This window comes from Symphalangus syndactylus, chromosome 16, assembly GCF_028878055.3.
Source record: "Symphalangus syndactylus isolate Jambi chromosome 16, NHGRI_mSymSyn1-v2.1_pri, whole genome shotgun sequence".
NCBI classification, from domain to species: domain Eukaryota; kingdom Metazoa; phylum Chordata; class Mammalia; order Primates; family Hylobatidae; genus Symphalangus; species Symphalangus syndactylus.
This window is the reverse complement of record NC_072438.2, coordinates 69,709,600-69,722,325: the sequence shown is the minus strand read 5'-3', so window position 1 is coordinate 69,722,325 and position 12,726 is coordinate 69,709,600. Positions and strand designations below refer to the sequence as shown.

General features: G+C 43.5%; 1 protein-coding gene across 2 annotated transcripts in view; it reads right to left on the bottom strand.

Annotated features, from left to right (window-relative positions):
* AGXT2 (alanine--glyoxylate aminotransferase 2) overlaps nt 1-12,726 on the bottom strand; it is a 45,317-nt gene that overhangs the window by 12,092 nt on the left and 20,499 nt on the right. Inside the window, exons 8-12 of one of the 2 annotated variants that reach the window (XM_055245926.1) lie at nt 11,896-11,996; nt 11,250-11,342; nt 4,517-4,649; nt 3,460-3,551; nt 513-662 (exon numbers count right to left, since the gene is read on the bottom strand). In XM_055245926.1, coding sequence (XP_055101901.1) covers nt 513-662; nt 3,460-3,551; nt 4,517-4,649; nt 11,250-11,342; nt 11,896-11,996 — 569 coding nt within the window. The remainder of the gene's footprint in view (nt 1-512; nt 663-3,459; nt 3,552-4,516; nt 4,650-11,249; nt 11,343-11,895; nt 11,997-12,726) is intronic. The other variant, XM_055245927.1, reaches the window with a different exon arrangement.

The following is a 12,726-nucleotide window of genomic DNA, read 5'->3' as shown; positions in this document are numbered from 1 at the left end:
GCTCGAGAATAGCTTGAACCTGGAAGGTGGAGGTTGCAGTGAGCCAAGATCGCACCACCGCACTCCAGCCTGGGTGACAGAGCAAGACTCTGTCTCAGCAACAACAACAACAACAACAACCCCTTATATATATTTAACCTCCTCACCCCAAACCTTCACCATAACATTTTCCTGGCCCTTCTTTCTTACTTCCTTCTGTTTCTCCCCAAATAATTTCCTCCCTTCCCTGTATTTCTAAGTATTCAGTCATTGCCTATGCTCTCTGCCTAGGATGGCAAGGATAATGTTGGTTTCTTTTCCCAATGCTCTCCCTCAACCCTCTATAATTCTTGATGATCTGCCAGCATTTTGTTCATACTCAACACTCTCTGCTAATCTCTAAAGGGCTTTGCTGAAATCTTGCTGTTTGTGTGTTCTCTCTCCCTGAGAGTAAATGAAGTTTAGCTGATGTTTCCTCCTATATCTCCTGCTGGCTCCAAGCAGCTGAGAGAGAGGAGTAGATTAGCACCTACCTTATCCTGCACCATTTCTATGCCTATCATAAGGCCTTTGCCTCGGACGTCTCCAACAATTTCAAACTCATCCCGCAGCTTAGCAAACTTTAGTAACATGTAGGTCCCAACTTCTTGACTGTTTTCCTGTAGATTTTCTTCTTTAATCACCTGTTGAGAGAAAGCCCCAAATGATCTTACATGGCAGAAGTTTTAAGATTGACTGAGAATCATGGAGAAGTCATTTGACATGGCCCCTCTTGTAACTTCACCAAACAGAATGCAGAACAAGTCTAGTGTGACCACAAGGACTACAAAAAGATTTGTTGTAAGGAGAGAAGAAAAGTCTTAGGGGAGGGGATATGCTTCTGCCCCCAACTCCCTCACCTCCAGAGGTGGCTAAGAATTTAGGAAATAATGGGCCAGGCATGGTGGCTCACACCTGTAATCCCAGCACTTTGGGAGGCTGAGGTGGGTGGATCACAAGTTCAGGAGTTCGAGACCAGCCCGGCCAATAGGGTGAAACCCCATCTCTACTTAAAAAAAAAGAAATACAAAAATTAGCCGGCCTTGGTGGTGGGCACCTGTAGTCCCAGCTATTCGGGAGGCTGAGGCAAGAGAATCGCTTGAACCTGGGAGGAGGAGGTTGCAGTGAGCCAAGATTGCGCCACTGCACTCCAGCCTGGGCAACAGAGCAACACTTTACCTCAAAAAACAAACAAAAAAGAATTTAGGAAAGAATAAAAGGTGTGTCTCAACACAGTTGAAAATGTAGATTCTGAAATCCCAAGGCTTGTTATTGTCAGGATTTGCTGAGAACTGGGATATAGTTGTGAATAAGCTGAATGCTCTGAGGAAAGAAATATCACAGGTGGTTTCCCTACTGGAAGATGGTGACCTTTGCTCAGCAGCCCTCAGCCAGACATGGGCTCTCATAGCCCAAGCAGCCTGGTCTGGGGCTCTGGCCTCTTTGGCTAAGCCCAGAGCCAGGGCACCAGAAGATATAAAAGGATTTTTACCTCAGTTTTACTTACAGCAAACACCTGTGGTTCTTGACAAGACACATGAAATATACTATATTTTTACTTAGCTGACAATAATTGCATGACTCCAGGAAAACCTTGTTATTTTTAAAGACCTATTTGTTCACCTAAACCTTCTCTACCTTCTAAATTGGTTGAGGTAACAAAGCACTTTTTAAAAGAAGTTGGCAATGTCAGCTCATGCTTGTAATACCAGCACTTTGGGATCTGCAGTGGGTGGATTACTTGAGGTTAGGAGTTTGAGACTAGCTTGGCCAACATGGTGAAATCCCATCTGTATCAAAAATACAAAAATTAGTTGGGCGTGGTGGTGCGTGCCTGTAATCCCAGCTACTTGGGATGCTGAGGCAGGAGAATTGCTTGAACCTGGGAGGCGGAGGTTGCAGTGAGCCAAAGTTGTGCCTCTGCACTCCAGTCTGGGTGACAGAGCAAGACTCTTTCTAAAAAAAAAAAAAAAAAAAAAAAAAAGGCAATGTCTACAAAGTGAAATAAATGACACATTCCTACCCATACTTTCTCATCTCATGACTTAATTGTAGTTGAAAATAACTTTTTAATTGGCAAGGACAGCGTTTACTTGTTTATTTTTATTTAAAATTTTTTTGGAATAGGTAAATCAAGTTCATGGTCGAAAATCAGTGAGTGTAACTGCTGGTGGGACTGTAAATTAGTACAACCTCTGTGGCAAACAGTATGGAGATTTCTGAAAGAACTAAAAGTAGTTCTATCCTTCGGTCGAGCAATCCCACTTCTGGGTATCTACTCAAAGGAAAAAAAGCCATTATATCAAAAAGACACCTGCACATGTATGTTTATTGTAGTACAACTCACAATTACAAAGATATGGAACCAACCTAAGAGCCCATCAATTGATGAGTGGATAAAGAAAATGTGGTGTGCATAGACACACACACACACACACACACACACACCATGGAATACTACTTAGCCATAAAAAAGAAAATAATGTCTTTCACAGCAACTAATAAGTGTTCTCACTTATAGGTGAGAGCTAAGCTATGGGTACACAATAGACATTGGAGACCCAGAAGATGGGAAGCTGGGAGGGGGGTGAGGGATGGAAAATTTCATATTGGGTACAATGTACACTACTTGGGTGACAGTGCACTAAAGTCTCAGACTTTGCCACTATACAATTCATCCATGTAACCAAAACCGACTTGTATCCCAAAAGCTATTGAAATAAATAAATATATATACATATATAAATATATATGTGTGTGTATATATATAAATATCAGCAAGTATAAAAGTATATACAGCAGAATGACTCTTGTTGACCCTTGGCCCCCAGCCAACTAGTTTTCCTCCCCACAAAAAAAACCATCATTTACTTCTTAGACATTCTTCCAGAAATTTGTTACAGTTCTTTAAGCAAATGATATTAGGCATGTTAACAAGAACATTAAAAAAATCTTTTTTTAAACAGATGCGATCCCAGGCTAAATCAATGGTGTAGGGTTGAACAGCTGAATTACCTTGCTGTAAGCACGTAGAACTCAGTGTCTCCTTAGTCATTCAATTTATAATAGTACAACAAAAGGAAGGAAGAAAAAATACACAAGAGAAAGCCAACATGAAACTAATTACAAGGATAGCAGTTAACATCTATAAATCACTACCCAGATAACAAAGAAATTTCAGCTGGCTAGGAAAATTCTTATATTTCCCATGCATGTGAGGTTTATTATATATTATTTCTTATCCAATACTTCCAGCACCCAAAGTAGATCTTTAAAAAGGGAGAAGGCAGAATAATAAACGGAAATCTAACTTTAATGGATAAACTATGAATTAACTCTCCCCTTTAACAATTCAGCATGATAAAGTTCTGCTAATGCATGTGTGGTTTTCAAACAGTCATTTGTGAAATGAGTGAGGATAATGTGGCTGCTGGAACCAACCTCAAGCACAGCAGATCCAATGGCACAGGCCATGGGGTTCCCTCCAAAGGTGTTGAAGTGCTGCAGGCGTTTCACCAAAGATTTGGCAATCTCTAGAGGGAGAAAATAGAAGGTGTGGAAAGAGGGACACATTCCTGTCCACAATCTCTCATCGCGCCATTTGGACTACAGTTACTTCATTTTGTAAATGGCATCCAATCCAATTCAACCTTCATTCAACTGATAGTAGATGTTAGGGACTGAATTGTATCGCCTCAAAATTTATATGGTTGAAGGCTTAACCCTGAATAAGACTGTATTTGGAGATAATGCATTTAAGTAGGTAATTAGGTTAAATAAGGTCATCAGGGTGGGGCCCTATCTAAGCCCAAGGAACTGGTTTTCTTATAAGAAGAGGAAGAGACACCAGAGCCCTCTCCCAACGCTCTCCTCTTCCCATCCCTCTCCTCTTCCCATCCTCTCTCCCTCTTCCATATACCTCAAAAGTGTGGTGGAACCCTGAGTTTCATTGTAGGCATGGGAGAATTAGTCTTCCCTACAGGATGATCAGAATGGGCTGGCTTTCGGATGGGGGTGCAGTGGCTCACGCCAGTAATCCTATCACTTTGGGAGGCCAAGGTCAAACACCTGAGGTCAGAAGTTTGAGACCAGCCTGGCCAACATGGTGAAACCCCGTTTCTACTAAAAATACAAAAATTAGCTGGGCGTGGTGGTGCGCACCTGTAATCCCAGCTACTCAGGAGGCTGAGGCAGGAGAATTGCTTGCATCTGGGGAGGCAGAGGGTGCAATGAGCCAAGATTGTGCCACTGCACTCAAGCCTGGATGACAGAGCAAGACTCTGTCTCAAAAAAAAAAAAAAAAAAAAAAAGGGCTGGCTTTCTTCCATCTGTTTCACAGTCAGGCAGACAGACTGTTTCTCTCTTTCATTTGCTTGGGAAATGCATCATGTTGTTTCCGTGATTGTCTCCAATCTACACAAGTTCCAACACACGTGTTTTATATCATAGCCCAACGTACGAGGCCCAGAAGCAAACACAAACTGCCTGTGGGTCCTACCTGGAGTGGTTACGACTGCTGCCATGGGAAAGCCATTCCCAATCCCTTTAGCCATGGTGACAATGTCAGGCAGGACATCGTGGGTTTGGAAGCCCCAGAAGTGAGAGCCCAACCTTCCAAATCCTGTCTGCACCTGGGAAAACAAGTTCAAAACCATTGGAAACTCTTCAAGAAATGCTGTTTTTGACTGGGCACAGTGACTCACGCCTGTAATCCCAGCACTTTGGGAGGCCAAGGCAGGTGGATCACGAGGTCAGGAGTTCAAGACCAGCCTGGCCAAGATGGTGAAACCCTGTCTCTTCTAAAAATACAAAAAATTAGCCGGGTGCAGTGGCAGGTGCCTGTAATCCCAGCTACTCGGGGGGCTGAGGCAGGAGAATCACTTGAACTCGGAGGGCAGAGGCTGCAGTGAGCCGAGATTGCACCATTGCACTCCAGCCTGAGCGACAGAGTGAGACTCCATCTCAAAAAAAAAAAAAAAAAGAAAAAAAGAAATGCTGTTTTCTTCTCTGTTCCGTTCCCTTTCTTCCTCTTTCTCCTCATCCTCATGACAGCCATCATCAGCCACTATCATCAGTATCCTGTATATCATGGACAAAGCGCTTGATCTGTGCCTGAGCTATTAGGCATCAAGAGTCATTTCCTAGCTTTGTGCAATTCTGGGTATGTTTCTTAAGTCCTTGGAACCTCTGCTAACTCATCCATCAAGTAGAAATCCAACAATATGTCACAGGCTTCATGAGGGTCATACAAATATTATGACAGGGATCGTTATGATTAACAATCTTTGATGAGCATTTCCTCTGTGTAAGAAAGCAGGATAGAAAAGTAGAGAAGCTGAATCTGCCCCAGGATAGATGAAAAGGGAGTCACTGTCAGTCAAGTGGAGCTCGGGCACTTGCTCCAGCCCAGTTAAACTGGTCATCCTCTTCCCAGGGATGCCTTCCCCTTCCTGAGAACTGTATCGTGAGGAGGACCCAGCCGAGGCAGTTAACTCAGGGTTGAACTCCTCTAATCTAGAAACTGTGGTTTGGACTAAAAGTTGACCTTAGTTTTTTTGTGCATGCTGTTCGCTCTTTCTAGAAGACCCTCTTCCTGCTGCTTCATCTCACCGACTTCTTCTGTGCTTCAGAACAAACTTTGCCATCACTTGGTTCCTGAAGGTTCTCCTGAGCCTTAGTTAGGCTCCCTCTCAAGGTACTCTGGGCAGGCTGCCGCAGAGGCTTTCACAGAGGACTGTGATCACCAGTGGGCATGTCAGATGGCAGGGACTGTGTCTTACTCCATTCTCTATCCACAACACCTAGCACAGTGCCTGACACAAAGTAGACACTTAGTAAGCACTTGTGGGCCGAGCGCGGTGGCTCACGCTTGTAATCCCAGCACTTTGGGAGGCCGAGGCGGGCGGATCACGAGGTCAGGAGATCGAGACCACGGTGAAACCCCGTCTCTACTAAAAATACAAAAAATTAGCCGGGTGTGGTGGCGGGCGCCTGTAGTCCCAGCTACTCGGAGAGGCTGAGGCAGGAGAATGGCGTGAACCCGGGAGGCGGAGCTTGCAGTGAGCCGAGATTGCGCCACTGCACTCCAGCCTGGGCGACAGAGCGAGACTCCGTCTCAAAAAAAAAAAAAAAAAAAAAAAAAGGAAGCACTTGTGGAATGAATGACAGGGTGGCAGAAGTGCCTGATTAAAGAAAGCCACACAAACATCTCCATGCACATTTCTTTTTTTTTTTTTTTTTTTTTTTTTTTTTTTTTGAGACGGAGTCTCGCTCTGTCGCCCAGGCTGGAGTGCAGTGGCACAATCTCGGCTCACTGCAAGCTCCGCCTCCCGGGTTCACGCCATTCTCCTGCCTCAGCCTCTCCGAGTAGCTGGGACTACAGGCGCCCGCCACCACGCCCGGCTAATTTTTTTGTATTTTTAGTAGAGACGGGGTTTCACCGTGGTCTCGATCTCCTGACCTCGTGATCCGCCCGCCTCGGCCTCCCAAAGTCTCCATGCACATTTCTGCCAGAGCCTTTCTGGTGAAGTCTCCTTGATTTCTTTCTGGCTCTCAGTTTCCCTGCCTGTCTCTCTGTCTGTCTGTCTCTCTCCACACATACACACAATGCAAAATGGGGGTTAGGGATGTGGGCACTTGAAGCCAATTCTGAAATGCACTTAAAAGAGTGAGTTTCCAGGCTGGGCGCAGTAGCTCACGCCTGTAATCTCAGCACTTTGGGAGACCGAGGTGGGTGGATCACCTGAGGTCAGGAGTTCGAGACCAGCCTGGCCAACATGATGAAATCTCGTCTCTACTAAAAATACAAAAATTATCTGGGCGTGGTGGCGGGGCGCCTGTAGTCCCAGCTACCTAGGAGGTTGAGGGAGGAGAATCTCTTGAACCTGGGAGGCAGAGGTTGCAGTGAGCCGAGATCACGCCACTGCACTCCAGCCTGGGTGACAGAGAGAGACTCCATCTCAAAAAAAAAAAAAAAAAAAAAAAAAAAGAGTGAGCTTCCTTTTCAGATTCCTTCTCATTTTCAAGGACAGATTCCAGGGGTTAGAATTAGAGATAGTGACCAATGTAGGAGAAGAGCTTAACCTGGGAGTCAGACAGACCTGGGCTGGAATCCTGGGTTGCCTCCTTCCTACTAATGAGCCTCTGGGCAGCTGATTGATTTTTCCAAATAGGATAATGTATGAGGAGTTCGTGGAAAATCCATTCATTTTGTCTTCCTGCCTGTCTTTCTTTTTCACTCCATCTAAATACCATACGTAAATGGCATAAATGGTGAAAAATCAGATTGCTTGGACAATGTGTAACACTGAAAAGGAAGCCTAGCATGACTTAATCCATTTTGCTCCTAACCAGCTTGCTCACATCTCCCACTGTGATGATGTCTTTTAGGTTAACTGCTTTTGTTTATCTCTGCATATAGGCTAAGCTAACTATGGGAGGAATTTAGTCTATGGTTTAACTTTAAGGCAAGGATGCTTTAAAAAGAATCCCTGAGGAGATAAGAAGGATGTACACACAAGTAACAACGTTACATTAAAAATTTATAACAGTATTGTAACCTGACCAAGGATGAAAGTTTATTTTTGCTGTGGCCCAAATGTCTGTGGTCACCAGTCACCTTTTGACCTCAACCCCCTCCCTCTTCCCCTTTCCTTTAACATAAAAGGAACCCACATTTGCTTAAGTTGGTGCTTTAGGACATGAGTCTGCCATCTTCTCGTTTTGCTTGCTCCCCCAAATAAAGTGGTCTTCCTTGCCCCAACATCTTACTGCTTGACTTACTGACTGTTTTGCAGCAAGTGGTACAAGCTTTGGACTCAGTTACAAATGCATGGAATTATGTAAACCATGTTTAGTCACTGAGAAAGTATCAGTTTCATAGACTCTTACAGTAGTACAGAGATGGATCATTCTGAGGTCCACAAACTCAACTGTCTTTGGAGATGAGGAGCATACGTTAGGGAGAGAAGCAGGCTAGGTCACGACAGCAAGTAGGGTGGGGACTACGGGTGTGCATGTCCTGCAGTCAGTTTCAAATTCAAAATCGGTCTATGCCGATATGGGCCCAGAGGCTTCAGTTTTCTAACTTTAATCCAGATTCCACATTTTAAAGAAAAGAATGCCACTGATTGTTAATTAAGATGACTTGTGTAAGACTGCTCCTCAACAGAACTGGCCCTCTGCACTCAGGTTTTTCTGTCCTCTATTCCTTCCTTTTCTGCCATGATTTGCCCTTTCTACACCACGCTCTGTCATTTTGGAGGGGCAGCTTGTTACAGTGGCTAGTCATGTGGTTTTGGGAGCCTGAGTTTGAGTCTTGGACCTATTTCTACTAACGGCATAAGCTTGTTTAACCACTTTGGACCTAAATTCACTTATATTTAAAATGGGGTGATATGGTTTGGCTGTGTCCCCACCCAAATCTCATCATGAATTGTAGTTCCCATAATTCCCACATGTTGTGGGAGGGACCTGATGGGAGATAATTGAGTCATGGTGGTGGTTTCCCCCATACTGTTCTCATGGTAGTGAATAAGTCTCACAAGATCTGATGGTTTTATAAGTGGAAACCTTTTGGCTTGGCTCTCATTGTCTCTTGTCTGCTGCCATGTAAGATGTGCCTTTCGCATTCCGTCATGATTGTTAGGCCTCCCTAACCACGTGGAACTCTGTCCTTTAAACCTCTTTTTCTTTATAAATTACGCAGTCTCAGGTATTTCCTTGTCAGCAGCATGAAAAAGGACTAATACGTGGGAATAATAGCAATAGGGCATGCTATAGAACTGTTGATAGGTATGGACTGACTTAACACATGCAAAGTGTTATGAACAGTGTCTGACACATAGTAGGTACTCAGAAAATTCCAGCTATCCTTATTTTTACCTAGTCCTCGGTATGGTCCTTCTTAAGGATACCCTGTGTTAGATAGCTTTCAATTACATTGTTTGAAAGTCATAAAACCACAAGACAGAAAATTCTGAAATTCATATTTCCTTTGAATTCAGCCTACCTTCTCTTTAATTAGTCTGACTGTGACAGCTTCACTCTGTGCTGATTTGGAGGCCAAAGTTTATCCTTTTTACTGATGTAGCTAATTTCAAACTGACTGGATATACTCTTCTTTTTAAAGTAGCAGATTAACTTTCTCCAGCCAGGACTTCGATCGGTTTGTGGGCAGATTGGAGAAGGGAGGATGGGCACAGCAGAAGCAGGCTGGCCCAAGCTGCCTGTGGTACACCAGGGACATCAAATGCACCTGGGCATAACAGAGACCCAGGTGCCCAGGAAGAAATTGCAAAATTTCTGCTGATGGGACAGCTCAGTGTCAGCTGTAGGGAATATTTATTTATTTATTTATTTATTTATTTATTTATTTATTTTGAGATGGAGTCTTGTTCCGTCGCCCAGGCTGGAGTTCAATGGCGTGATCTTGGCTCATTGCAACCTCCACCTCCTGGGTTCAAACATTCTCCTGCGTCAGCCTCCTGAGTAGCTGGGATTACAGGCATGCACTACCACACCCAGCTAATTTTTGTATTTTTGGTAGAGATGCGGTTTCACCATGTTGGCTGGGCTGGTTTTGAACTCCTGACCTCGAGTGACCCCCCTGCCTCAGCCTCCCAAAGTGCTGGGATGACAGGTGTGAGCCACCGTGCCCAACCTAGCTGTAGGAAATTTTTAGTTGAGGAAGTCTATCCCAGCAATGATGGCTGGACTGAAATAGGTGTGAAACATACTTACAGATTCTCCACCTGTCCTTGGCTGGTCTAACCACCTGTTGGTCCAATCATGATAGGTCACCCAGCAGTGGGGCACAGCTTCTGTGGCCCTAGTGATCATCCTCTGGTCTTTTAATCTCCATAGCTGTTCTCAGTAGACAGAGGACTGCTTTATTTGATACACTCTAATATGAGGTGTGCTTATAAGTAAATTAATCCCTTTTGAAAACACACAGGCTAGAGCTCACATAGCCAGTGAATTTTATTCCCATTAAAGTAATGCCCTTGGGGGTAGTGTCCTTATTCCACCAATGCTGCTTTAATTCAATCTATTTTACAATTTTTGGGGAGCTATTTTCAAATGCAGTACCTGCAGTGGTGGTACTCTTCTAATTTAGAGGCTGGATTATTATTATTGTTTTAAAAACATTATTTCGGCCAGGCGCGGTGGCTCATGCCTGTAATCCCAGCACTTTGGGAGGCCAAGGTGGGCAGATCACCTGAGGTCAGGAATTTGAGACCAGCCTGACCAACACAGAGAAACCCCAGTCTCTACTAAAAAATACAGAATTAGCCGGGTATGGTGGCAGATGCCTGTAATCCCAGCTACTTGGGAGGCTGAGGCAGGAGAATCACTTGAACCTGGGAGGCAGAGGCTGTGGTGAGCTGAGATCACGCCACTGCACTCCAGCCTGGGCAACAAGAGAGAAAATCCGTCTCAAAAAGAAACAAACAAACAAAACAACCCACATTATTTCCAGGCAAGTTTTGTCAGAAAGATATATGCTGCCAGTTGGTAAATACTATTTTTGCAAAAATAAAGATTAAAAACTTGGCTATCAGGCCTGGCACGATGGCTCACGCCTCTAATGCCAGCACTTTGGGAGGCCAAGGCAGGCGGATCACTTGAGGTCAGGAATTCAAGGTCAGCCTGGCCAACATGGTGAAACCCCGTCTTTACTAAAAATACAAAAATTAGTCAGGCTTGGTGGCACACGCCTGTGGTCCCAGCTACTCAGGAGACTGTGGCAGGAGAATCCCTTGAACCCCAGGAGGCAGAGGTTGCAGTGAGCCAAGATTGTACCACTGTACTCCAGCCTGGATGACAGAGCGAGACTTTGTCTCAAAATAACCAAACAAATAAAAACAACAAAAACCTTGGTTATGAGATTAAATTTCCTATGTTGTTTGTCAGCCCCTGAAACAATCCCTAGAAAGGAATTAAAAAAATATATTGAGTCACGGTCTAATAACATCACGTAATGGCTGTTAGCAACTTATTTGATAGACATCAATTTGGATATTTAAGTCCTGTTGTACTTGTTAAACTGATCAGCGAATGTACTAACAAATCAACCAGCCGACTAGCAAAAATTTCATTCATTTGTAGGCAAACTTTGGAATTCACAGAGCGGAGGCTTTCTGCCTGGAACACAGAGGAAGTTTAGGAGGTTTCTGTCTGTGCATCTCCTGTTCCCACAGCACTCAATGGCACTCTTACATGCCACTTACTTCATCTGCAATGCACACGCCTCCCCTTGCTCGCACCAGCTCAAAGGCTTCCTTTAGAAACCCCTTTGGGTATTGGACAACTCCATTCACACCCTGCAAAAGACCAGACCAAGAAGACCTATAATAACAGCCAGCCATTTCAAAGTATATAAAAAAGTTAGATCATCATTATCATCATTATCATGATAGTAACACTAGCAATTTTAACAACAGTCTATAGAACAGTTTCCACTATGGGTGAAAAGAGGACTTATTACTCTATACCATGATTTCTGGAAAAAAGATGCAAACATTGATTATTTTCTGAGATTAGAAAACAGTAGAATAAAGGAAATTGGTGAGACTAAGGAAAGAGTTCTTTGGACAATGCGGATGTTATTAAGCAGCTAAAAATGGCCAAGGTTTCCTCTTCTTAAGAATCTTAGGAGTTCAGTAGTTTCATCTGTCTGGTGAGAATGGAGGAGAGGGTTTTTTAAAGGTCATTTGAAAGTCAGCATCTTCTTTTTTTCAAGGAGACCAAGAGAATGAATTTAGAGAGGGACACAGTGAGCACTTAATTCTTTTGGAATTCTCTAGCATGCACGAGTTAAAACTTTCTGATAATTGAAGATTCAGCTCCATTAATGTCTGAGGTTCATATACCCACTTGAATAGGTTCTGCGAAAAATCCAGCAATTGACTTGGCCACAGATGTGCTCAGCGTATCTTTGAATTGCTCAATATACTGATCTTTAGCTTGGCAGCAGTCTGCAAAAAGCAAACAACAAGACAAAACAAACCACAGCATTTGAAAATGTGAGCCTGATATTTAGAAGCATGGGGAAAAACAGGAAAAAAAAAACCAGACAGGGTAAGTTAATTGGGGACTTCAGAATACGGTAAACTGGGGTGAGGATGTGCATTTCTGAAGGGGGAATATTCTCTCTGAACAACTTGTACTTTGGTTCAAGGAGGGAGATTAGGATAGCCATAAAGGCATAAACAAACCACTTCAGTTCTTTCCATCTGGGGAAGAAATATCCCAAAGTGTCACTGAGCTGGTATAGACAGCTGTTTCACCTAAGGATGCCCGTCCTCTCAAACGGGTGGATCTAATTCAAATGAAATTAGAGTGATTTAATGTATTTGAAAATAACTCTATTTACCTTTCATTGCCATTTAATCTGATGTACACTTTTAAAGCTACAAAGTGTCTTTGTCTTCAGAGTTAGTAAATATGTTTGTAGAACAATTAGAATTCAGTCTAAAGAGAAATGTTCGAGAGCCAGGTGGCTTCCATCCATCGCAGCCCTTGGCACTTAGTCCTGGGCTTGTTTTTAACAGGCCTTTCTCCCATTAATCAGGAGGTTTTTGTGGGCAGGGACTATACCTTGTTCATTTCTAAAATCTCTGTGGCCAAGCAAGCTGTTTGGTACACTGTAGGTGGTGCTCAGTAAATGTTTAATGCATTAAGAAGAAAATATGAACAAATAGTAGA